This window comes from Podarcis liolepis (genome assembly GCF_965112155.1).
Source record: "Podarcis liolepis genome assembly, chromosome: 7".
Lineage (NCBI taxonomy): Eukaryota > Metazoa > Chordata > Lepidosauria > Squamata > Lacertidae > Podarcis > Podarcis liolepis.
In genome coordinates, this window is record NC_139561.1 from 36,940,994 (window position 1) to 36,965,741 (window position 24,748).

Below are 24,748 nucleotides of genomic sequence, written 5' to 3' on the forward strand. Positions count from 1 at the left end.
CTGCCCCACCCCCAATTTTTTTGGTCAAACTGTCTTGCTAAAACTCTTGAGCTGTAGTATATTAATGCTAAAATCTGTTTAAGCATATTTGCTACTGAAGACCTGTTCTCTTATCAACTTTCTATTAAAAAAACTTACCCAAGTATAAGTCATTTTTGCTTATTCTGTCCATTCTAATTGCTTTTACCTATGATCTCTATGCCAATCCAATGATTCTCATATATTTTTTTAAAAAATATTTATTTCTTGCATTACAAAACAACAAGAAACAGTATTAGAACAAAATCTATCATCCCATCATTTCCGAAGACATGAGGTCACATTATAACAGAGTTCACATCCCTTAAATTGTTGTATTGCTTTTGCATGGCAATATGGTTACCACATCAATCATTTACAATATGGAGGTGGTCCCATGCTTTCCTATTTTACACCGTACATCATAAAAGCATGCCAGTCCACTGAAAAAGCGTCTGTTTCATTCCCTTTGCTATTTTTAGTTTACTGGTTATTTTTTCTGTCAGAGCTTATTATCATCCTTCTTTATACCATGTGGTCAATGTCGCATCCTCCAAGAATTTCCAATACCTAGCTGTTACTAGCTTGGCTGCTAATGAAAGATGGCAAATAAGATGCTTAAAATGCATATTTCTATTGTCCCCTAGGTAAAGATTAAGTGAAGCCAACTCAGGCTTCTGACTATATTTTGTTCAGCTATCTCTCTAATTTGATTTGAATGCTTCCTCAGGTCTACCACATGTTCTGTGTCCCCATTATTCCCCCTCTTTCTGTCTATAATTAATCTGGTAAGTATCCATGATCAGACAACAATGTTCATGTATGTGACCATGTGCATGTTATTCTAGTCCTACAGTGAAATTAATGGACCTAAATTAGTCATGTTGATTAACTCAATGCATCTCCCTCTTTTTTCCTCTGCTGTAAAACTTTTCACCTCAAGCGTAAGTATGAAATGGTACAGAAAACAGAACTTTGGACAAGCTGTGCTAAACAACAATGCTGATGGAAATGAATCACTTTTTCATTACAAAAATTATTCATGCCAACATTTAAGTTGTTGATGCATGTTTGTATTATTAGTTGATATACTGCACTTAAATAAATGTTAAACAAATACAGTATATCTGACAGGAAATAAATATAAACATACTGTTGTTACAAAGGGTCAAACCAGCAAGAGCATTTTTAACAAGTCAAAGTGATTAAAGTCACTTGAAATATTATATTTGATCCCCATACAGCTAATGACCAGAGAGCATGCCTAAGTCATGATAATAGTCTCACTAGTTACTTACTATAGCAATTCACACATTAGTATCAATTCTAAAACTTTCTGATTTGTTAAAATAGAAGTTACCTTTGTCCTGAGCAGCGCAATATTCTTATTAAAGATACATAGTTTCCTTCAACGGTTCCTCTGCTCACTGTTGGGACAGCTTTTCTGCAAGCCACGTATAAAGAACATGCTAGCCAATGTAGATCATTTCCCTGTTACATTAAAAGAAGCAAAAGCAGAAGTTGACTCCTCTCTAACTCATATGTCTAAAACAGAAAGGCTTTATTTTGTTACAGCAGGCGTCGCTAACCTATGCCCTCCAACTGTTGCTAGATTACACTCCATGTTCACTGGAGCTGTTGAGAGTTGGAGTGCTAACATTAGAAGCGCTACATGTTAGCCACTCCTGAACTACAGATAAGATGAATGATCAGGGAGTGGAATGAGGTTTCAAAGAGCTACATCATGGCATGTTAAACTACTCTCTGAACGGAAAGCATCAAGGCCATATCACAACCAGCTTTTTAAAATTATTTATACTTATTAGCATAATATGGATTCTCTACGTGCCTCTTGGAAGTTCCTTCAGTTCAAAATACAAAATACAATTTGCCATCCAGTGTGGGGCAGAGTGTGGGGCATTGGAGAAACACAAGCTGCAATCCCCTTTGGGCACACACAACCTATTGCACAGTTATTTCGAATCCCAGTTTATATGTCAGTAAAGTCTTATAAAGCAGAGGGTGTGAAGTAACAAACCACATTAGAGAAGTAACATTCACTGAAATGAAATTGCTAAGAGGCAACTGGACACAGAAAATATTTAACAAGGTCAGAGATTAAAGCAAATAAGAGCAGCCTTTTCATCAGTAGAGGGAGAGAGGTAGGATTGCAGGGTATCTCCATCAGCTCTGCTGAAATACATTCCCCCCCCCCCCCGCACCTCCTTCCCTTTAAATCTTTCTATTTTTGCTGGTCATTACAGTAATTCTTTAACCAAGTAATAGTGCTTGAGTTTTCTCTTTCACTTCTCCCTTCCAATCCCTTTTCCTTTTGTGTTGTCTCTTTTAGTGTAAACCTGTTAAGAGGTACTATCCTAGCATTGATAGTTATAAGCCATTCTGGGAGTCTGGTTTTTGGCTGAAGGCCAAAATAAACATGCTTTAAATAAGCAAAACATTTTAAAATACAAAGAAAGCTTTTTCAACATTTCTTGTATACAGAGTCTTGTTAGTTTTGAAAAGACAGCTCACTGTCAGCAGTTTTAGCTGCATGTTGTTCTGGTTTAAATCCAGCCTAGCATTGTAACGATATACAGGTGAGGAAAAGACCAGAGAATAGAACTTTAAAGTAAAAGCAGTTGTGGGAAATATAGGGCTACTGTTGAATTAATTACATTTCTCAAAAGCATGAATTGATAATATCCAAAAGTAATAATCTTTTCAGAGAAAGCATTAGATTTATCAAAAGTAGTTCTGCAAATAACAACTTCAAAGTTAAATTTCTGTTTATTTTCTTACATGTAATTTATCATTCTGAAAATGTGTTTCCATTTATCATCCCTAAAGTGTGTTTTCATTTATCATTCCTAAAGTGTGTTTCCAAGTGTATCAAGTGCTGTACTACTACACTTTCACATCCCTTTCAATCCACTTCAAAATACACATTCTATAGAGAAGTACTCTCTTGGCCTGAAAAGCAAGATGAGCACCGCACCCCATAGTCACCTTTGACTGGACTTAACCGTCCAGGGGTCCTTTACTCTGATTCCACAGAGCAATTCATAAAACGTCTGGATTAATTAACATAGGGTACAAAAGTGTCATGTTACATGAGACTGGGATGGAGAGGAAAAGAAGATTAGAAATTAAAAACCGAGAGGTTGACTACAGACAACTATTTTGACTGGTAAATTATTTCAGCAAGCATACAGCCATGTGGCAAATGGAACAGGAATAGACAACCTGCAGCCCTTGAGATGCTGGTGAGCTATAAATTTCACCATCCCTAATCATCTGCCATTTTGGCTGGATCTGATCAAAGTTGGAGGACCATAGTGTCCACACCATTGGGTAACTTCTACCTCTGTCAAGGCCCCTTTCTGGTGGGATATATAATTCTACCTCATGGCCTCCACCCCACTATCCAAGCTAAGGACACCCCCCCTTCCCTCAAAGCCCCTCCAATCAAGGTTTCTTTCTAATTCACTGCCTCTACCACAAGCTCCACCAACTCTGTCTAAGATTATCCTATCTAGATTTACTTCTGCTTCACAACTCTGCCCCTCTACAAAGTCAAGGCCAATCCTCTCCACCACAAGCCCAGCCCACTGCCAAAGCTCTTTCTGCCAAGCAGTAATTTTTTTCTTGGGAAAAAACATGGGGAAAGTTAGCTAGTTAGTTTATTGTGGGCCCAGTCACAATGCCACTTCCCACCCGGGGTAGTGGCTAAATGTATGACAAACTCAAGCAGACAATGATCTGGACTGGAAATGGTCACAACTGATTGCAAATATAGGTGGGTTTTTGGCTCAGGCATTGGGTATATATCCGTTCTACCCCCCCACCCCCCAAATTATTTAATTTAATAAAAGTAAGGGAACTCAGTTCCCCAGAGTTCAAAAAACGCCCCCTGCTGCCAAGATGTTCTACTTTGTGACCACGCCCCTCCGCAAAGGCCCCTCCCCTTTCACACAAGCCCCTCCCACCAAGCAGCAGCACCCCGCCCCCTTCGCTGCGCCCCTCCCCCTACCTCCAGAGTGTAATTCCTCCTCATGCTCTGGTAGCTCAGCCAGGCCTCAGCTCGGGCGCGCTCGTCCATGTTGAGGCTGCTGCACAGGTCCTCGTAGCGCTGCCGGGTGTCTCGCTCCGCCTCAGCTGCTGCCGCCGCCGCCGCTTCCTCCTCCTCCTCTTCGTCGTCGTCCTTTTTCTCCTCATCGCCGTCCGCTGCTCCTTCTTCTTGGACGGGGGCGTCGGTTATGGCGGCCCCCGCCTCCTCTGCGGCCGCTGTAGTCGCTCGGGGTGAGGCGACGGGGGTCGGCGAAGGAGCGCCCCCTCCGGCAGAGGCAGGCGCGGCTGCCTCCTCTTCTCCTTCGTCTCCGCTCAGCATCGCCACTGACGGGCGTGGAGAGGATGAGGAGCGCGGAAGGCGGCGGCGGCGAGGGTCGCGCGCAACAACGCCGGCGAACTCGAGAGCCGCGGCTCGCGCACAAGGGCGGACTGCGCCTGCGCAGCGGATTGTTTTCGTGCGTTTGAAGCGAAGGTTGGGTGGAAAGAGAGAGGCGGATGCCGAGCTGGACCCTTCCTTCCCTCAGTCGCCACCGCCGCGGCGTTCGAATCTAAACACCTCGTCTCCCTCACCCCCCCGCGGCCCCGCCCCTCACCGCTCTGCTCATTGGGCAAGGGCGCGCCCACGCGAATCCAATCAGCGTGCTGCTGTCTGCGCAAGAGATTTAAAAGTCAAGAGCGGCGGGGAGGAGAGCGGAAGTGGGAGCGTTCGTTTCTTCTGGGAACTACAATTCCCATAAAGCGTCAGCCTCAGTGAGGGGCGGGGCGAAGCGGGGAACGTGTAATGTGTCATTTTCCTCCTCCCTCTCAATAGCAAAGGGAAGAAACCGATTACCGCTGATCGCCAGCTGCCTCAGAAATGATAGGATCTTACACGTTCGACACTAGCTGTGTTTAATTAGTTGGGGACTGTAATCCTAGTACATCACACCAGACTTTTTCTTTCTAAGTTTCACGGCGAGGTCTTTAAAAAAACGAAATTGACACACCAACACTCAACAAGACACAGGCCTCAATTTTGTCCCCTGTAAAAAATATTGAAAATGACTGGATAAAACCGGTAGTTTGCTTTTTCACAATTCCTGCGATTTTTTAAAAAATAAAATGGTGCGGATGCCCATCATGGATAAAGGTAGTACGTAGTGTGGTGGGTGGGAGCAGCGATTCAAGGGAATGGGATAGAAAAACAGCCCAGATACACCAAGTATTACATGCTGGTGTGGACTGCAAGAAGCCGAGTGGCAATTAAAATTTGGAATGAAATACGTCCACAGAAAAATTGGTTTGCCATGCAAGGTCCCCCTCTAGAACCACTGATCAGCATACAGTTCGAACCAGGCTCATAGTGTTCATTTAGGGGCCATGTATAGTCTTGTTTCATTTCTTGTCTTGTTTTCTAATCGGTGGCATGCCCATAATCAACGGAAGCCCTTGTTTATAAATTTAAAAGTATTTGCCATGTTTACATTCAGACAAATGAGAAATGTTATACAATTCCTATAACCACATGCCTACCAACTGTATCCATGGTTTGTAAATACAGTATCTGAAAGGCTGACACAAGCTTATTTTCTGCAGCTCCAGAGGGTAGGAGCTGAACCGAAGGATTCAAATTGCAAGGAAGGAAATTCTGATTAAACATAAAAAACTTTCTGATGGTAAGAGCTGTTCAATAGTGGAACAGATTACCATGGAAGATGGTGAATTCTCCTTCATTTGAGGTTTTTAAACAGTTGCTGGATGACCTCAGCCAGGGATAATTTGGCTGCAATTCATGCATTGCAAGAGATTGGAAGATGACCTCTGGGATCCCTTTCAACTGCAGTTATATGATTCTTTTTACATTGCACCACCTAGCCAAAAGTAATCTACCATGAGTGTAAGGATACAGAATGGCTGACCTAATGGCTGTCAGCAACAACCATTTCCCCACTGCATTGCTTAATTTGTATTTTTATAACTTCCGTAGAAAATGGCAGAATATATTTTATATAAAATTATTCACTATCAGATATGGTAACAAAACAAAGTTCACTCTAGAGATTGAGAGTATGCACTATCCATATGACATTTCTAACATGGTATTGTAGCAAAACCAGTGTTGGCTGAAGGAAAGAACTCCACACCACTATTATCACAAAAATGAATGCCATGAGTCTAAGTTAGATGCCTCAGTATGTTTGCAAAGATCTCAAGGCTGCATCTAGCCATACAGCGTTATACTTTTAGTTGATAACAGTTCTTTTCACCTACATGAAGTTGCTTCTGAAATTTAGGGTAATCCCCAAACCAATTTAATATAGTGCAGATGAAAGTATGGAAAATTTATATGCAAACAATTCACAACCTGCTGGATTAACTCTATTATATTTTAACCATATAAACCTAAGAATCATTTTAAATTAGCTAGCACTATCCTCCAATTTATGATGTGCCATAACACAGATGGGACCTAATGCACATCTTTTAGTTCCATGAAATCAGTTTGATTATGCATTTTCAGGTAACTGGCAAATGCCAAGGTGCAGTTGTGTATTGCATCAATCCTACAATGTTCTTCAAATTATACTCTAATGATAAAAGTATAACTGAATGAACAAAGGTTCATTCAACAAAGGAAGAAGCACATTCCACCACTAATTGCCAAGACAAGTGCAGGATGCAGAACGTTTTCTAGTATTCAGCATTCACCTGATCACTAAACTATAGCCTTTAGTTTAAAATATTTCTTGATGTTTTAATACAAAATCTTACTATATAATACCTTTGGCAAGACAAAACTATTTTGACAGCTCATATTACCTGCACATTCAGTATTAGCCGCTCATACGAATTGCAGAAAATTGAAACCACAAATTCTTTAAATACTGAATACCTGCAGATGTTTAGCTCTCCAATATTGCTGTAACAATTGTTTACTTTCTGCTCAAGCTTAACTACATTGTGTGATAACTAAAAGGCATTTTTAATGTATTGAGGCCAACATCATGGGTTGTCAAAGAATATGTTTAATAAAAAATAATTAAACTTCCATTTGCTCTATAGAACATCATAGAAAGTAATTCAATAAATTACAAATGACTTTAAGACGCTTTTTCAACTACAAGAAAGCAAATTCAGACTACACAGAACACAACTGGCAAATATTGCAAAATGTCCAAAAGAAAAACAGGACTAAGACGGATCATGAAGCCTGAAACAAGGGATAGAAATACAAGGCAATAAGAGCTAAATTTCTTTTTAGTCACTACCAACATACACTTCTTCACCATATTGGATATCTTTTGTACTGAAATTTCAGTATTAATGTAATTCTAATAAAGGCTCCTTTACAACCCTTGACTTTATGCAGTCACACTTGCATATTGTTTAGCCGACAGAGCTACATATTTCTCACCTTTCAGCTGATGCTGATTTAAAAAAACACACCTTTACTTCATATTCAAATCTTTCAGTCACACATTGAAACTGTAAAATTTCCTTATTACAGAGAGATATCACTAGAATGGTAAGTAAAATTCACTTGACCATAATTAGGAAAATACTTTATTTCATAAATTTATTAAAAATTATGTTTAGGTTCTTTTGGGGGGAGGTACGTAGGGGTATGGTGCAAAGTGATATTGTTGAAATACTCCATTGACTAAGTCAACAACCGTGTTTGGAAAACTTTGGCTATATCATGGATACATACAAGATAAATAAAAGTGCTATATTACAAAGGGCAAAATATTAAATATGTAATACATCCTTTCATGATGAATAATTGCTACCCCTTTTCTTGTGGCATGTTTTGACTATTGCTAAGACACTGAAGGGCCAAACAAGTCATACTATTCCGGGGAGGGAAAATACAGTAAACCAGCACAATCCAAATGATACTTTTATAACTGTAATTACATGTAATACTGCTTTCTAGTCAAAGGGGTTAATAATTTTGCATGTACAAACTTTATTTTTATTGGTAAAGATCTTGGTAAAAAACAACACAGTCTTGTTTACTGTACAAGCAAGCAACAGAACTGTATCAAAATACTAAATTATTTCCTTTTGAAAAGATTTGTCACTGACTATATCATCAGTATTTTTTTACCCATTCACTCAACTTGCCTATTCTTGGACCAGAAGTGAAATTAATACAAGCTCACACCTTTTCACCTCAGTTCCACTGTATGGTGTGAATCTGTGATTCTACCATGTCAGAGTAATAGCAGCTTCAGCAGAACAAGGAATCCTATTACATATCTGATTTTATGCATCAAGGTTCTAAGGATCTGTATTCAAACAGATGCTTTATAAGCACTGTCATACCATGGTTTCATGGAACACATTTCTCACATCATTGTTGAAAGTGCTTTTTAAAAGTTAAGTTATTGGGCAACTCAGCATTATTACAACTAACGGATAGATGATACCCTAAATTTTGATTTTGGGTAACATTATTCTACATAGTCAAATCCAAACCTGTAGAGAAATATGAGTATTTTTAAACATGACTACATTTCCTCTTACCATTATTAACTGGTAACTACAGGAGTTTACATGACAAACATACACAAAAGAGAAACAAACAAAACAAACAAGCCATTTTCACAAGGATCTAATCCTTATAACATGAAGTATGCAGTGTTGAAGTGGCACTTTGAGTTATTTCAGCTTGTGGATACAGCTCCTCAACAACATGAAGGCTGTAGAAGGAGCAAAATCTTAACATTAAAAAGGTATCCATGGTGTCGAAGAAAGTAAGAAAGGGATTTTTGTGACTATTATTACAAGAGTGCAACTGGTAATGGTAATTTCCCTTGCAAAATTAACATACACAGGATGCCTTTAAAAAGCAAAGCAGAATATGAAAACAAGTAGAGAAACCAATGTAAACTTCCTAAACTAACTCAGCTGAGGTAACAAGTAGCCAATCTAATTGGCTGAATGGGAAACTTTTCTTTTAAAACAGAGTTGTACCTGAATTGGAAACATCAGCAGTGCATCACAACACTAGAGCATTTTCTTGTAATTAAAACAATGGATGGTGATGTAGTTTCTACAGCTTTCATGACATTCATTAGCTGCCCAAATTATTGCTGAGTTTTGATCTGTAAATTATAGGTGTCAAGGAGGCTGTAAAACTATATTCAAATTAAATCAATAATGCGCATAAAGAATTTTGTGTTCACTACAAATATATTAAATATACAGCTCTTACTAAGCAATTTTTAAAAATTAACCCCCCCAAAACAAAATTATAATGCCTTTTGCTGTAATTCTTTTTTTTTTTTACACAATTGTGTATTTGATAGTACATACAAGTTCAGAAACTTATGAACCTCAAGAAATATTACATGCAAAACGTCTTTGAAAGCAGTTTGCACTTCTAAACAAATACTGAAATGTTCGGTCATTAAATTATTGATGCACTCACTCAACACTGGTTATTTACAACAAAATAATTCAAGAATAAATTCAAAATCAGTTTATAATTTAAGTGCAGAGTTTGGGGTCAGTCTTCATCACTAGAATCCGAATCCTCAGACGAGGACGATGTACTGTCTGACCCAGAGGAAGCATCGGCTTTCTCTGAACCCTCATCTGTGCTGTTTTCATTGCGAGAGCTAGGCTCTGCTCCCCTTTTGTCGTCTTGATCTTTAACTCTAGAATTTTCCTCCTTTTCTTCTGTTTGCTTGGCTGTGCCTGTGCCATTGTTTTCATTGTTCTGTACATCAAAAATATTGGATTGGGACAAAGCTGGGATATGGAGATTAAGGCCTGGAGTGAGAAGCATCCCTGGATAAAGTATATTGGACAACAGTAAGGGGTTAAGAGCAAGAGGGCTGGCGGCTGCAGCAGCAGCAGATGACGTGGAAGGAGAACCCGACACAGAGTTTTCTCCACCATTATGTGCATTTTGGCTCTCTGTCCTTTCTTTTTTCCCGTCGGGCTCTCTTGAGTCATTTCCCTTTTTCCCCTCGGAAGCAGATTCTGTAGATTTTGTGAGGAGTCCTCCCATTCCTAGCAAATTTGGTAAGCCAGCCATTCCTGAAAGCAGCATGGGAAACACAGCAGCCATGTTTTTCGCCTCCCCAGCAGTGTTCAAACTAGTCGGCATTCCCATTAAGCCTGCTGTCACTTGCAGTGACTGAAAATTTTGCAGATTTTGCTGTAAGGCCTGGAGAGTAGATAGATCCACCCCTGGCAGCAGCCCATTGGCTAACAAAGGGTTGACCGGTATGCTTGCTGCTGCTGTTGCTGCAGCAGCAGCTGCCTTGGCAATCTCGCTTTTAGGTCTTCTCCCTCTCCTGCTTACTTCCTCTCGCACAACAGGCCCTGTGAGAATACGGTCAAACATGCTTTCAGGAAGAAATCCCTAAGAGGGGGGAAAAATGAAACTTGGGTTATTGCATTCTTTAATGCACCTACCTATTTCTGCATCTTAAAAATATGCTGTAGCTAAATTGAAAAAATAAGTATTAAAATCAATTTCAAACACAGCAATCTGCCGATAATATTGTAGAATAGATATATAGCATAGTTAGGAATGTTAGCTGGAAACCAGAAAAATAATTCAAATAAAATCATTTGCAAAAGCTGCCTTTTACAGCTTTTGAACTTTAATTTATATAGTGCCTTCAATGTACATGGCACATAACAATACAAATAAGCAAGAGTGGTCTCAAGGCTCAAAATTTCCCTAGTTGTTTCCAAACTGCTTAAAACAGGGATCACACTGCTTTAAGGCTAACCTCCTTTCTTTGGTAAGTAAAGCTACAAAATTATGACACCCCCTCTAGTACTCACAGATTGTTTTACAACATCTGCCCATTCAGGAGCTACTCCATATTCAGAATTCTCTTTCAGGAATCTGCACAGGTCCTTCAGTGGTGGAGCAAAAGCACCTCCTACCTGAAATGTAAGGATAAAAAATGGATCAAACATATATCAGTATACTTCATGGATCCAACACTCAGTTTGCACTCATAGCTTAACAAGCTATCTTGTTTCTGTCTGTGCTAGAATAGTTATGGTGACACATTATTATTATTATATTATTATTATTATTATTATTAATATATTTATACACCGCCCTTCATCATAAGATCTAAGGGCAGTTCACAAAATAAAATACAGGATAAAAACAAGTAAATAATTAAAACAAAACAGCAAAATAAATAACCCTTCCTTCCCACAGACACATTTAAAAGGTTGCAGAATATTAATCAGCCAAAAGCCTGGTTGAAGAGAAATGTTTTTGCCTTGGGAGAGCATTCCACAAACGGGGAGCCACTACAGAGAAGGCCCATTCTCGTGTTGCCACCCTCTGGAGGATAGGGAGAGGCGGTCCTTGAGGTAGGGCACCAAGCTGGCATGTCTCTGGATGGCAAAAGTTAAAGAAATACCTTTCTAGCATTCCTTCTATTGATTAGTTGAACACGTTCTTCCCCAGTAAGGCTATTAATATCCAGCTTATTAGGATTGCGACAACGGTGCCTTTTTTGTTTGGGTCTTCCTTCATGAAGCTGCATTTTCTGTGGTAGCAGAATTAAAAATACATATATATGTGAGCCCTCACTATTATTCAAGCTGCTTATGAATAACATATTTATGCTTAAGGACCTACTTAACGAAGGTTTTACTTCTTAAATATGCTGCACATTATGTTTTATATTAAACGCCACAATATTTTAAAATGGCCTCAAACCATGCTAAAATTATCATATATGTACTCATGGCGTGTTCAAAATTACAACCCTATATTAAAAGATGAATATTACACAGAATTTGCTTTCTATATTCAAATATCACAGCACAGTTAGAAAGAATGGAAATACTTACAGGAATAAAAGCTCCTAAATCTTCAACATAGCCAGGATGTTCATTGAACCATTTCTCCAAATCTTTTCTTTTAGGGGCATCATCACCTGCAAGTCTTGTTCCATCTTTCAAGTTAATAACTGGAACTGGGCTTTCTGCATCACACACGCCGTGGGATGGTACATATGGAAGTGCTGGGTTTATTCCTGGAGCAACCTGAGGGACATTAATGCTATGGCAAACCTGCAGAAATACAAAGTGTTATGAGTACTGTTCTACTTAGTTCAGGCATAGGCAAACTTGGCCCTCCAGATGTTTTGGGACTACAACTCCCATCATCCCTTGCTAACAGGACCAGCTAACAGGACCACCTATGCCTGACTTAGTTGATTGGAGATTGCTGATTGCAGTCTGAGAGCTCTCTCTCGAGCTGCATCAACAGAAGTATAGTGTCCAAATCAAAGGAAGTACAGTAATAGCACTACTCTATTCTGCCTTGGTCAGACCACACCTGGAGTAATGTGTCTTGTTCTGGGCACCACCATTTAAGAATGATATTGACAAGCTGGAACAAATGCAGAGCAGGGCAACCAGAATTATAAAGTGTCTGGAACCAAGCCTTATGAGGAATGGTTGAGGGAGTTGGGTATGCTTGGCTTAGATGAAAGGAGACAGAGAAGAGATGATAGCCACCTTCAAGTATCTAAAGGAAGATGGAGCAAGCTTGTTTTCTCCTGCTCCAGAGGGTAGGACTTGAACCAATGGCTTCAAGTTACAAGAAACTAAATTCTGATTAAACATGAGGAAGAACACTGGAAGTTTTAAAGCAGAGTTTGGATGACCGCCTGTCATGTACAATCTAGTTGGGCTAATAGCCGTAAATAAATAAATGAATGAAAAAATGAATGAATCTAGTTGAGATTCCTGCATTGCAGAGGGTTGGACTGCATGACCCTTGGGGTCCTTTCCAACTCTACAATTCTATAATTCTATGAAGAAAACCTAGAGATAGATATTTAATGGAAAGCAAACATCACATTTACATATTCAAGATGTCAACCCTGCTAAAAAAGTTTTGTCTTGCAAAAATATATGAACCTGATTAAATAAGATGCTGGATGGGAAAGTCAATGCATTTTATAATATCAATGCCAAAGCTAATACCAGTAGTACAATACAAGAAATCTACTGAAGCAGGCTGGCAGGTGGGCTTCTATTTGGCCAATCTAAAGACATTAAAGCCTTCAAAATTAATAACATTTACATCAGAACAGCATGCATACTTCAAATATCAATTCACATCTGCTTACGTGGTTAGGTGCTTTGTTTCTATTTATAAACAGGATATCTACTCCTTCCACATTCTTCCTCCTTCCTCTCCTCTTTTTCATTACAGGTTGGTCATCAACTATTATTCCATTTGCAGTAGCTGTGGATTGACTGGAAGCTCCTAATCAAATTAACAGTTTCATAAAATTAGCAACAAAAGACTTTCCCCCCCAAATGAATATGAACATCTGTAAAAGCAGCAACAAAACAAGTCACGGAAAGTAAAATGAATTTATAGAAAAAGGTTCTAGCGTATCTATGAGACAGAGTTTTACTCTGAGTAGGCCCATTCAAATTAAGAACATGACTAAGGTTCATTAATTTATCTGGGCATGCACTGAAGAAATGTTAGTTGAATACCACCCCAGGGGTGGAGGAAGGGATGTGTGGTGGAGGCGGACTGCCCTGCGTGTCTTCACTGAGGGAGGTGACATTTGACGCGCCGCCCGCCTGCGACTCCCAAGCCTACCCCGAGCCATCGGCGGAAGGGGGAGGGAGCTGCAACGCTTTGCTGGTGGCATTCTCCCCTTCCCTCTTCATTTTAACAGCTTGGGGGAGGGTTAGGAGTCGTGGGGGGTGGCGCGCCGAATGTCTGCCATTGGCAGCTCATTCTGCCCCTGGCTACAGGGCATGTGTGCTGCTCCATGCACCTGAGTGCCTGGGAGGACACCCTTCGTGCCCCGCTCCCCTTGGGAGCGTGTCCACCCTGGGCAGCACGGGCATATGCCCCGCCACTGTACCACTCCAGGATTATGTGACAATAATAATAATAATAATAATAATAATAATAATTTATTTATACCCCGCCCATCTGGCTGAGTTTCCCCAGCCACTCTGGGCGGCTCCCAATCAGTGTTAAAAACAGTACAGCATTACATATTAAAAACTTCCCTGAACAAAGTATCCATTGATGTCAAAGTATCCAACTTCAATAGGCTCTATATTCTTTTCTCCTCACAATTACAACCTGACACCAGGGGAATAACAGGCCTGCAAACATACAGATTGTAGCCTAGTATATCTTGTCAAGGCCAAAGAAAACCTCAGCATTTTCTCAGCTCACTTATCACCATTACTTTATGCTACAGCTCTTCCTTCAAAAGAGTTGCTATTCAGCCCTGTAAAGCTGTAACATTCTTACTTATTTGAGTTAGGTTCTAGATAGAAGAACATCATCCAAATTATTTGAAGTGTTTGCATTCTTTCACTTATGCAATCATCAATGGCAATAATAGAATAGACTTGTTCATAAATGTTCCAGAGTTAGGGACAAGCAAGTGAGGTAACCACATTTACTGATAACACTAAATTGTTCAGGGAAGTTATGAACAGAAAGGGTTGTAAGGAGCTACAAAACAATCTCTTCAAACTGTACCACATCATACTGCAAACAGGGACTCAATTGAATGGTAACATTCCTTGTTAGAGAGCCATGGAGAGAGATTCTAGTCTGGTCTTCTCTCTCTCTGACATACCAGTTTAATATGTGCAGGGAACGCTTTTGTGTATGACATAGCATCCAGCTGAGCACCCACCTGAAGTATGAAGTGTCACAGCACAGAACCAAGCTTATCACATTAGTAAAACTAGGTGACAGACAGTTAAACAGCTTGGAATGGCAATCCAAAAATTATTAATACAATATCTAAGTAGCAAACCTTTTGGCATTAGACACTGGCTTTCACACAATGCTTACCCAACTCTGGCAAAGACTTTGGGAAATTGGCAAGGCTGGTCTCTGAAGCATTCTGGAGTTCCTGTAGCCTGGCAAGGTATTGCTGCTGTCCTAATGTACCATCTTCACTTTCAAATGGTCTTTTCTGAGAAAGCCCCTGCTTCTGAAAAATTAATTTCAAACCCCCTTCCTGTTAAACAAACACGAGGGTTAGCACATTTCTTTGGGAAGAACAAACCAATGAAATAGTTTAAGATCTTCATTTGCAATTTCTTTCAAGAATTGATCTTCTCTCACACACGCATCTAAGTAACTGGCAGCCTTTAGTCAGGTACAGTAATGACTGCAACTGAATACTTTTATAAATAAGTATGTATTAAAACATAAATTTGTGGATATCAAATTAATTATTATAAAGGGTTTGTATTCATTAGTATGTATTACTATTGACCTTTTAGCATAAGAGCCTAAGCAATTCTGAGTATGTGAATAATTGTTCTGATTTGTTCACCAAGGGCATTTAAAAACTGGATATCTGGAAGTTCCTGTTTTCAGACATTCAAGACTGAGTTCAGAAGAGCTAGACACTCTGGAAAGCACCTTCAGCACTAAAGACAGCAGAAGAAAGGCTATATGAGAAAGCATCCCACCAGCAAGGCTTCAAAAGTCCAAGAATTGTTGTCATTTGTTGATCAATTCTGAATTCTTTTTTTTTTTAAAGGGGGGATGCCCCATAGAAATTTATCCCAAAATACCCATAAATGTGTGTGTGAAGGAAATAAGATTGAGAGCAGGCAGCCACTTGTAGGTAAAGCATGCTGCACACCGCAATCGCAATCAGGTCCTAGGGCGATAAAAATAAACATACGTCATTGATTTTCACTGTAAACTCCTTTTCCCGTACATGCTTCTTCACCTTTGACATCTGTGGTGACTGATCATTTTCTTCTTTAACATCTGCACTTGGAGGTGTTGGTACACTGGGCTCACTGTACTCTGCAGCGGCACCCGGGCTGTCTAAAAGCTTGGTGGTATAAAATGAAGCCACGGTATTGCTGTCGTAACTTCTCCGTGCCGAAGGCCATTTACCTTTCAATATTGTTTGACAAATACTATCCAGACGGTTAATCATAACCCGATCCTAGAAGAGAAGGAATAGAAGGCAGTTAATAGCCTACTTTTCTATCTCAACAGTTAAACAACTTGCTAAATTAATCTGAGTAATTAATAAACAACCAACAAAATGTGGCAAGGCTGCAGGATCATTAGGAGAGTTTTGATCTATCACTTAACAAATATTTTCTTCTGATTGTGGACATAATTTGGCATTATGATTTCTCTTGCTTTGTACATAAGAAGGGTAATAATACTTCCTTCAATAATCTCTACTGATGCACAAACCATGTTTTAAATTCCACTGAGGCTAGCATCACTGTTCAGGATTGATGTGACTGTTTGGCGGGGGGGGGGTGTGTGGAACGGGGACAGAAGCCTGTCCACAGCAAAGTGTTATAGTTACTTCCAGAGAACAGAAATGCCGGGGGCAGTGCTTGGAAAAAAACCAGGTCTGAACAGGCCAATAGTCAGAAGGGTTTTTCTGAACAGGATGCAATAACAGATTCTTGTGTCTCCTTCCACCTTTCCTTTTAGGCAGTAAAACTGACTGCAGCTTCTAGAATGAAGTCATATGGTTAAGCTCTTCTAGCACTGATAGTGAAAGTGAACATTTGGTGGCAGACAACTGGATCTCTGGCATAACTGAGTGGCTGGGCAAAGAGTAGGGTGTCACCAGCATGTGACTGAGCGGAATATTTATTTCCATATCACATATCTTCTAAAAGAATCACCATATGCTGGAGAAATTATATATGTGGTGGCCAGTCCAAGAGGCAAGAACACAGTAGTATTAATGCTTCCAATTATAGAAAAAAAATGCAGTAGTGCCAGTGAAAGGAGCACAGTGGGCATCTCTGATACTGTATGATAAAATAACTACTTCTTCCCAGCCATGTCAGGAAGCAACTGAAGCCCAAATTTATATACTTCTGAAATTCAGAAGTTTGAAGAAAATGAATTAGCAAATTCAGTATTTTTTGGAAGAAAATTTACCTAGATTTATATACATGTAGTCTTAGGACTCTGCTAGACTGGCAAAGAAAAAGTGATTTATATGCCATGTATATGCAATATAATGTGGAGGCCACTTTTTCTTTACCTGTTTTCCCTTGTTTAAATTTACGTTTTGAACTGAAACACTTCTTTGATGTGTTTAGATCCAGCCTTACTAACTTACCTTTGGCCAGTAGGAAGCAGCCAACATATATCCACCTTGTAAGATACAGTTAGAATTTGGTGTTCCATTATTCATTTGAAAACTGTCCTGGGTTTCATCCTGCACAGTGCTTAGGGAAGCTACACTCTCTTCATCATATGCTTTCAAAAGAGGCGTTCCTTCTGCTGAGGGAAACAATTTTAGGTTATTAGAACATAAAACTTCCAATAATGGATACCCTATTTCTGCAACACATAATGATTTGATATACAAATGGTGATATTAAACGTTAGTCATATTCAGGGTAGACCCAAGTGATTTCAATAGGTCTACTTTCAGTATGACTAACATTTGATATCACTTGATAGCTTTTATCCTGAGAAAACTTGGATTGCTTCTATGGCCAAAAGAGAGTATTTTATCAGCCAGTCCTTCTGGATGTCAAAAAGGAAGAAAACTGAGACATCTTAATCAGGATCCTTGAATACTATGCAAGTATGCAAACATCTATAATAGTAAAATAAAGATTTTTATTTTTAAAAAATCAAACATTCTAGATCTTAGTCTAGATCATATCTTATAATAGAAATTACTTCTTAGCGCTGCTATTGCCCACTGCTCTCACAGTCTGGATTGTACACAAACAGTACAGCATGAATCAGAGGCCATTGTGGGACAACTGTGCATGAGATACAGGAGGACTAGTGTACAAGTTGCTCTTTACAAACCATCATTTCAAGACTCTGAGGAACAGAACTGCTGAGAACTGCTACGACAATAGTTCCAAAACAGTCCTCAAGTGCCATTACACTGAAAATCAAGACATGAGATTATCATGGTATGAACAATTTACTGCCATAACTTTAGACAGAAAATATCATAACTAGGTAAATTTGATGGGCAGTATTTTTAACCCTCAAGAAATTGATAAACCAAGTGCACAGCAACGAGAACAGGAGCAATGGAAAGCTAGAAACCCAAGAGAACAAAATAAACTGATTCTATCAATTACCTAGTGCTTCATTCTAGGCTGCAAAGCATGATACCAAGCTAATAACTGCTTGGCCTGAATTTCTAAGCCCAGCTCTTCTCTGGAGATAACCATAGGAAGAAATAATATCCGAATAGACCTTATAGTCTCTGAATCCTGTCTTACATTTTTTAGTGTCAACACTGTAGTAGTGAATGCTAGCAAAAGTTGGTTTCATTCACCACTCTAGAATATGGCAAATGCAATGTTATAAGAAAAAACTCCTTCATTTCCCTTATGGGGTAGAAAGGAGCCCGTATAGAGTCCTATTGGAAGGAAAAAATAACAGAGGCCAACCAGAGAATATTGAGAAGCAAGGAAGCTAGTAAGTCTGATCTTTATTAACTATTGCAACAGGGTGCTCACTACCACACACAGGAGGCAGGAGGGACCCAGAACAATGGTGCGGAATCCCTTATAGACTTTTGAAGTTGCCCACCCTGTAGCCAGAGACCACCCCCAAAACATCATAAATACATCACAGAAGGAGGCGGTCTCCAACAAAATTCCTGTTTGTAAGGATAACTAATAATCGCCACTGATTCTTCTACCTGGACAGCCTGGCCATTCTTTTGTGATGGTAAATACTTAGTTCCTAAATACAGGTCGCAGGCTCACCCTATTCATACACAAATATGCCCTTAAGACAGGATTTGAGCAAACAGACAATGGGGAGGCTTTCCCATTTCCTTCCTCACTGCAGAGAAATATTTGAGGTCAATTTGGGAGAGGCAAAATGGTTTCAGGATTGCTCTTCTGTACTATTTCAGACACGTGGTTTATATACTTATGTATGTGTTTGCCTTGTAAATTTATGAACATATGATTTATATATATGAGACATTAGAATTCCAAAACAGTAACTACAGCTGTCCATAATCTTGATGTTGTTTACAAAATACATGGGGAATTTTACTTTGAAGAGCTGAGAGGTCTGAATGTGCCAAAATACTTTAGAGGTTTAGTGTAATAATTCAGTCATAAAGCCCAAACAGTGTGTATACTATATATTCTCTTTAGAAACAAATAAACCATACTTTTACTGAGCTCTTATACTAAGATTAAGTTGTTGTTGTTTAATCGTTTAGTCGTGTCCGACTCTTCATGACCCCATGGACCAAAGCACGCCAGGCACACCTGTCTTCCACTGCCTCCCACAGTTTGGTCAAACTCATGTTTGTATTCCCCTCCCCCCGAAAAAACCCTTGCAAATTAATTTTATGCACAGCAAAGGAAGTTAACATATCAAATACATATTATTATATTTACATAAAATCAAATATGAATGGCTAGGCAGCATTCTTGTAGTTGCATTCGTAATTATTTTTTTAAAAAGAAATCAAATATGGGAAAAAAGCTAAAAATATGTTCTAATTTAACTTTCAGAAACAGCTGTTGCAATTCATGTAGCCAAATTTATACTTTTCACAGAGCAAGAACAATATTTTTCCAGCCTGTTTGTGATTACAGCATTATATGGCACCCCCGTAGTCCAGTTTCCTACAATTCAAAATATTTATTTACATGCTATATTAAGGGGAAAGGGGCTTATGTCAACCTTCTCCCAGCATGTTTAAAGCAAATTAGCCCTTAATTAGCCTTTTGAATGTGAAAATGAGCGAAACAGCACTTACGTCTCTTTTGTGATTCTTCTTCATCACTGTCACTTTCTTCTGACGAAGAGGATGAGGATGAGGATGATGAGGAAGAGGATGATGATGATGACGATGATGCTGAAGAACAAGATGAAGAAGATGAGGAACTGGATCCTGATCTGGAACGTGAGCAAGAGGATGAAGAGGAGGATGAAGATGAAGATGATCTGGAAGAACAGGTTGATCTATCTGAATCAGAATCTGAATCGGAGCTTGATTCTGATCCTCTCTTGTTAGGTCTCTGTTTTTTGGAAGCAGTGTTAGGAGTTAGGGGTTCTGTCCTTGCAGCAACCATACGCCTGTCATTGTCTGCCTTTACAACAGGTTTCTGGTCTGTAGCATGAGATGGTGTGCCATTATTTGGGCTCAAAGGTTCAGTCTTTACTCCCGTTCGCATATCCTCAGTAGATATGGATTCCTCTCCAGAAGAATGTGGATCTTCTTTATGGTTTTCATTCTTAACTTTTGTATCCTCAAGTGTGTTCCCTTTAATATCCAGCAGCCTTGCCTGAGGTGCAAGAGGAGATGCAGACAACACCATCTGATACTGATGCAAAAGTGGTGTAGGAGTTATTGGAAGTGCTACTTTACTTTGACTGTAGTTCCTCTGGGCTGACATAAATGAAAGTTCAGGATCACGAAGGATGTGGTAGTCTGTTCGGCTCACCCCATGCTTTGCAGCTCCAATCAGTAAATCCCAGTCATGAGTCCCACATTCCCACCAAACTGGCAAATCTGGATTAATCTGACAAAGTTTTAATCGCTCAAATATCTGTGGATGACGGACAGCTTGTTCTCGCACCTTCCTGAGAAGTTCAATGCGATACAAGGTTCGAGAGGCACGCTCTTCTGTAATTGGCTGGATGAAAATATTGGGATCCACAAGTTCTGCACAGGAAACACACACAAGAATGAGCAAGAACAGGAATTATAATTAAACTTTTAAAATAACAGCACTCTTTAGGAGGTTAGAATGTCTAATGTAATGTTAAGTATTAATATAACTTTTGGTTGATCAGCTACTACCTTTTTAGGTCAGAGATTACTTGGAAACTATACCCCATGCTCTGGTCACTACCAGATTTAATTAGTGTAACATACTCTAATTGGGGCTGACCTTGAAGATGACTGGGAAACTTCAACTGGTTCAAAGAGTCGCAGCCGAAATACCAGCTGAGGTTCCATTTAGAACTCACATAACCCCTGTTCTAAAGCAGTGCCACTAGTTGCCAGTTAGTTTCCAGGATCAATTCAAGGTACTCACATTAGCATTTAAAATCCTAAATACCTTCAGCACCAAATATCCAAAAGACTGCCTCCCTGCCTTCAGCCTCTCTCAGGGTGGGGGGTTCTTGGTAGTTTCAACACTCTCAAAAGTTCAGGGGATAGCTGCTCAGGAGAAGGCATTTTCTGTGGCAGTCACTAAGCTGAAAAATTCCTTATCCACAGACATGTATCTGCTGCCTTCTGCTTGAGGAAATTGTGCTGAGCATTTTGACTACCCAATATATAAATGCAATAAAATACTGTAGTCTGATAGATTTTTGTCTAGTCAATATCACTTTATACAATAGAGTTCTGTCTCATAAAGACTGCTATTCTTACATGCTGGAGGAAACTGTTTGTATATATTGTTGCTCCTGCTTCATGCAAAGAACAATTTGGTTTAGCATTTTTCAATAAAAAAGTTGTTGTAGCCTTTGCTGCGTTTATTTTTCATAAAGGAAAAAATAAGCAAGTAACCCACCATCTTTTGAAGGCAAGCGGCAGACTCTCCTGCACATGGCCATAAATGCATACAAGTATTTTTCTAAACTCTCATCCGTTTTCTTATGTAGCCTGGCCATGGCTCGAAACTTCGTCCAGTCAAATTGGCCTCTGTCAGGATCAAACACTACACCAAAAGTTGAAACCACTCTGTAGAAATCAGCTTCTTCTCTTCTTGTCCATCTAGATTGAAAAGCAAGAAGAACAATAATTCCAATTAAGTAACTTTCCTCCAAAAGCACAAAGAATGATTGACTAGAAAGTAGTCAAAATGGTTTTTTTTGTGATCAGCTTTTTAAACCTGGTAACTTTAGAATGTACAGACCTTTGTTGTCTTTCAATTTTGGCAGCCATTTTTGGATTTAAAGCAGCTTCTTCATATGGATTCTGCATCACACAGGCCTGGACTGGAAATGCAGGTTGTATCTGTTGGATTTGCCTGTTCTTACTAGTACGCTGATATGCTGTTATTAGGCGGCGCAAGCGTGTAGTTAAGGCAGACTGAGTTGGCCAATAAAGCTTGTCCCCTTCAATCATCTGACCATCTATAATTAAGGAACATAAGAATTTCCTGGTGATTCTGTTTTTCCTCCATAAAAACACAAGTTTGCTCTAATGTAATACAAATAAGAGTATTCACTGTAGTATCTTAAGATCATGAGGTGTTGTTTTTTTTTACCTCCATCTGTTATTATAAGATCCCCCGGTGATGATATATCATCCTAAAAAAGATTTTTTTAATTAAAAAAAAGCAGAATGAACAGAGGCATGATTCAGACACAGCACAAGTCACACATCTTGCAGATGACTGACTACTCTAAGAATAGTAATAGCTCATCTTAATATGGATTATTTTAACTTCATTTTTAAATTAAGAGGCTCAAAATCTCTCCATAGAAAAAAAATCCCTATAGTTTAATTGAAAAGTTGCCAAGAAACTAATTAAAAAGCTACTGTTTTAACCAATATAAATGTTTATAATCAATGGCAAATATGACAATCTCATCAACTCTTAAGTTTTGGTGTAACTGGAAAAAAGAATACTGACAACACATTACCTCCATGTCATCTTTAAACATTGCTGGGGCTGGTTTATATTCTGGGTCTTCTACATCTCTGAAAAATACACATTCAGCACAGGCTTGTAAAGTATGTGTTTTTTCATACAATTGTTTTAGCTACTGGAAAATTTTAAATTATTTTGCGGAAGAAAAAACTTGCTACAAAGAATATGTATTATGGTTTTAACTATTTGGACATTTTTATTTAAAGTTTTGTTCTATGTATCCTGATAATTATCATCTGGAGGACACTCTAGCCCTCCAGATGTTGCAGGCCTCCAATTCCCACCATGCCTGATCACTGTCCGTACTGGCAGGGGTTCATGGGAGTTGTACAGCAACATGGTTCCTCATCCCAGATTTAACCTTGCAAGTGATAAATAATGGTTCTAATAACCTCAAATTTCTGTACAGTACTGCAGAATCACTGTTGTTACATGTATGTTATGCTCAGAGAAAGGACCATATGGGCATATGAGAGACATACAAAGAATTCTCTCATTTCCATGGCCTGTAAACTCGTGCTAGGCAAAAGTTAGCTTTAGGGGAAAAGAGGGCTCTATGACCCTTTGGGGCTATGACCACATTTGACTGGTTTGGGGTCAAAGCATTTTGTGCATTTATTGTAAAAAAACAACAACAAAGCCTAGTATAACCTTTGGATGCAATCCAGACAACAAAGCATTTAATTTTCCTACTAAATTCAATGGGACTGTAAAATACATTTAACTCTCTCATACTCAATTCAACAAGAAGTAGCTTTCTTTTTACAATTGTTACTGCATTTGAAGTCACCACTAAAAGGGCTTAACTCTGGCTGGTTCTCACCCTTTATCTTGTTTGGAGGGTGATTCACTTTAAATAGTGTTTTTTTAAAAAAAATCATACCCATCAATATAGTCATTGGCTCTCTGTTCTGCAGCGACTGCCTTGTCATCAGGTTTTCCCACTCTTTCCAAGAAGCAGAGAGCTGCATCTGCTCTAATTGTGTTGTACTTTTCATAACCTGAGAAACAGATATTTATTAATATTATTTCAAAAGACAAGCAACCTGTATGTGAAAAAGAAACAAGTAGTATCCCTATCACTTACCATGTTTAAAAACTCCTATTAAGAGAGATTTATCTGCTTCTGTATCCCACCATTCCGCTGGCACTTCAGAATGATCTGGCTCAGGGACCCAAATATCAATTTCACTGAAATAGTTACCCAGAAAGCTGGTGTTAAGTCAACTCAATTAAAGAATTCTGAGAAACAACTTTATTTACGGTTAAGGAGAAAAGAGGAAAGAGCCTCAACATGGTGTACCTGGCTTCAACTCCATCAAAAACTTTTGAGCACTCATTACCAATGACTTCTTGCTTCAAGTAATACAACATTCTAACCCGAAGTAAGACCCTAAACATAAACACACAGAAGACAATTAATTCTTCAGCCCCGGGCAGAGTGTATTTTAGTTCAACAAGCTATTTTGAAATATATAGGAAACATGCTCAGCATTATTATCAACAAATTTAAGACAAAACCTTAAATTTTCCAAGTGTCTTTTGAGGCCAATTTCATCACTCCACACACCTGTAACATTTTAATGGTTACGAGTCCGTAAAAGTAGTCCCCCGCACCTTCTCCATACCTAATGACCTTGATGCTTTGGGCCTAATGCTTAGTCCCAGCTAACTAAGGGCTTGCAGCAGCATGTTTGCTGCCAACAGTTTCTGGCAACATGAGAACAATTTGTATGCACATCTGTCAGGCCCAAACAATTTGTGATTTGGAGGAAGGCAAAGGAGGGTGACATTCTCTGCAAATCCCACACATTTTTTTTGTTTTGCAGGAGTAGGGAGAGTTCCTGCCAAAATGTACAGGTTCTCTCCTACTGTCTGCTCCTCCTCCCTTCCAACTTTTGGCATCTGCACAAGGTGTAACCACTGTGCAAATATAGAGACTAGTTTACAACATGGCTACTACAATTATGCTAGTTTTGTAATCCATAGCACCTCACTTGTTAACATTAATAAAGATTATTAGCATTTAGTATGAAGGTTTTACTTGTACATCAAGGAGACAAAC

The 24,748-nt window shown here is 39.2% G+C and overlaps 2 protein-coding genes and 1 long non-coding RNA gene across 23 annotated transcripts in view; 1 reads left to right on the top strand and 2 right to left on the bottom strand.

Moving 5' to 3' along the window:
* RBL2 (RB transcriptional corepressor like 2) overlaps positions 1-4,658 on the bottom strand; it is a 31,274-nt gene extending 26,616 nt beyond the window's left edge. Inside the window, exons 1-2 of the mRNA XM_083513574.1 lie at positions 4,049-4,658; positions 1,379-1,509 (exon numbers count right to left, since the gene is read on the bottom strand). Of these exons, the coding sequence (XP_083369700.1) occupies positions 1,379-1,509; positions 4,049-4,405 (488 nt within the window). The 5' untranslated portion in view covers positions 4,406-4,658. The remainder of the gene's footprint in view (positions 1-1,378; positions 1,510-4,048) is intronic.
* Positions 4,570-21,544, top strand: LOC310711702. Its single transcript, XR_014528603.1, has 2 exons — positions 4,570-4,694; positions 15,409-21,544. It is a non-coding gene; the product is annotated as an uncharacterized lncRNA (long non-coding RNA).
* The window catches only part of CHD9 (chromodomain helicase DNA binding protein 9), a 74,665-nt gene continuing 56,990 nt past the window's right edge, over positions 7,074-24,748 (bottom strand). For 5 of the 21 annotated variants that reach the window (XM_083513435.1, XM_083513446.1, XM_083513443.1 and 2 more), the window contains 16 exons: positions 23,987-24,076; positions 23,771-23,874; positions 23,567-23,684; positions 22,676-22,733; positions 22,297-22,339; positions 21,943-22,162; positions 21,598-21,800; positions 19,830-20,738; positions 17,187-17,350; positions 15,762-16,034; positions 14,915-15,083; positions 13,200-13,339; positions 11,911-12,132; positions 11,475-11,603; positions 10,876-10,980; positions 7,074-10,444 (listed from right to left, as the gene is read on the bottom strand). In XM_083513435.1, the coding sequence (XP_083369561.1) occupies positions 9,581-10,444; positions 10,876-10,980; positions 11,475-11,603; positions 11,911-12,132; positions 13,200-13,339; positions 14,915-15,083; positions 15,762-16,034; positions 17,187-17,350; positions 19,830-20,738; positions 21,598-21,800; positions 21,943-22,162; positions 22,297-22,339; positions 22,676-22,733; positions 23,567-23,684; positions 23,771-23,874; positions 23,987-24,076 (3,811 nt within the window). In that variant the 3' untranslated portion in view covers positions 7,074-9,580. The remainder of the gene's footprint in view (positions 10,445-10,875; positions 10,981-11,474; positions 11,604-11,910; positions 12,133-13,199; positions 13,340-14,914; positions 15,084-15,761; positions 16,035-17,186; positions 17,351-19,829; positions 20,739-21,597; positions 21,801-21,942; positions 22,163-22,296; positions 22,340-22,675; positions 22,734-23,566; positions 23,685-23,770; positions 23,875-23,986; positions 24,077-24,748) is intronic. The other 16 variants (XM_083513454.1, XM_083513442.1, XM_083513448.1 and 13 more) reach the window with 11 other exon arrangements.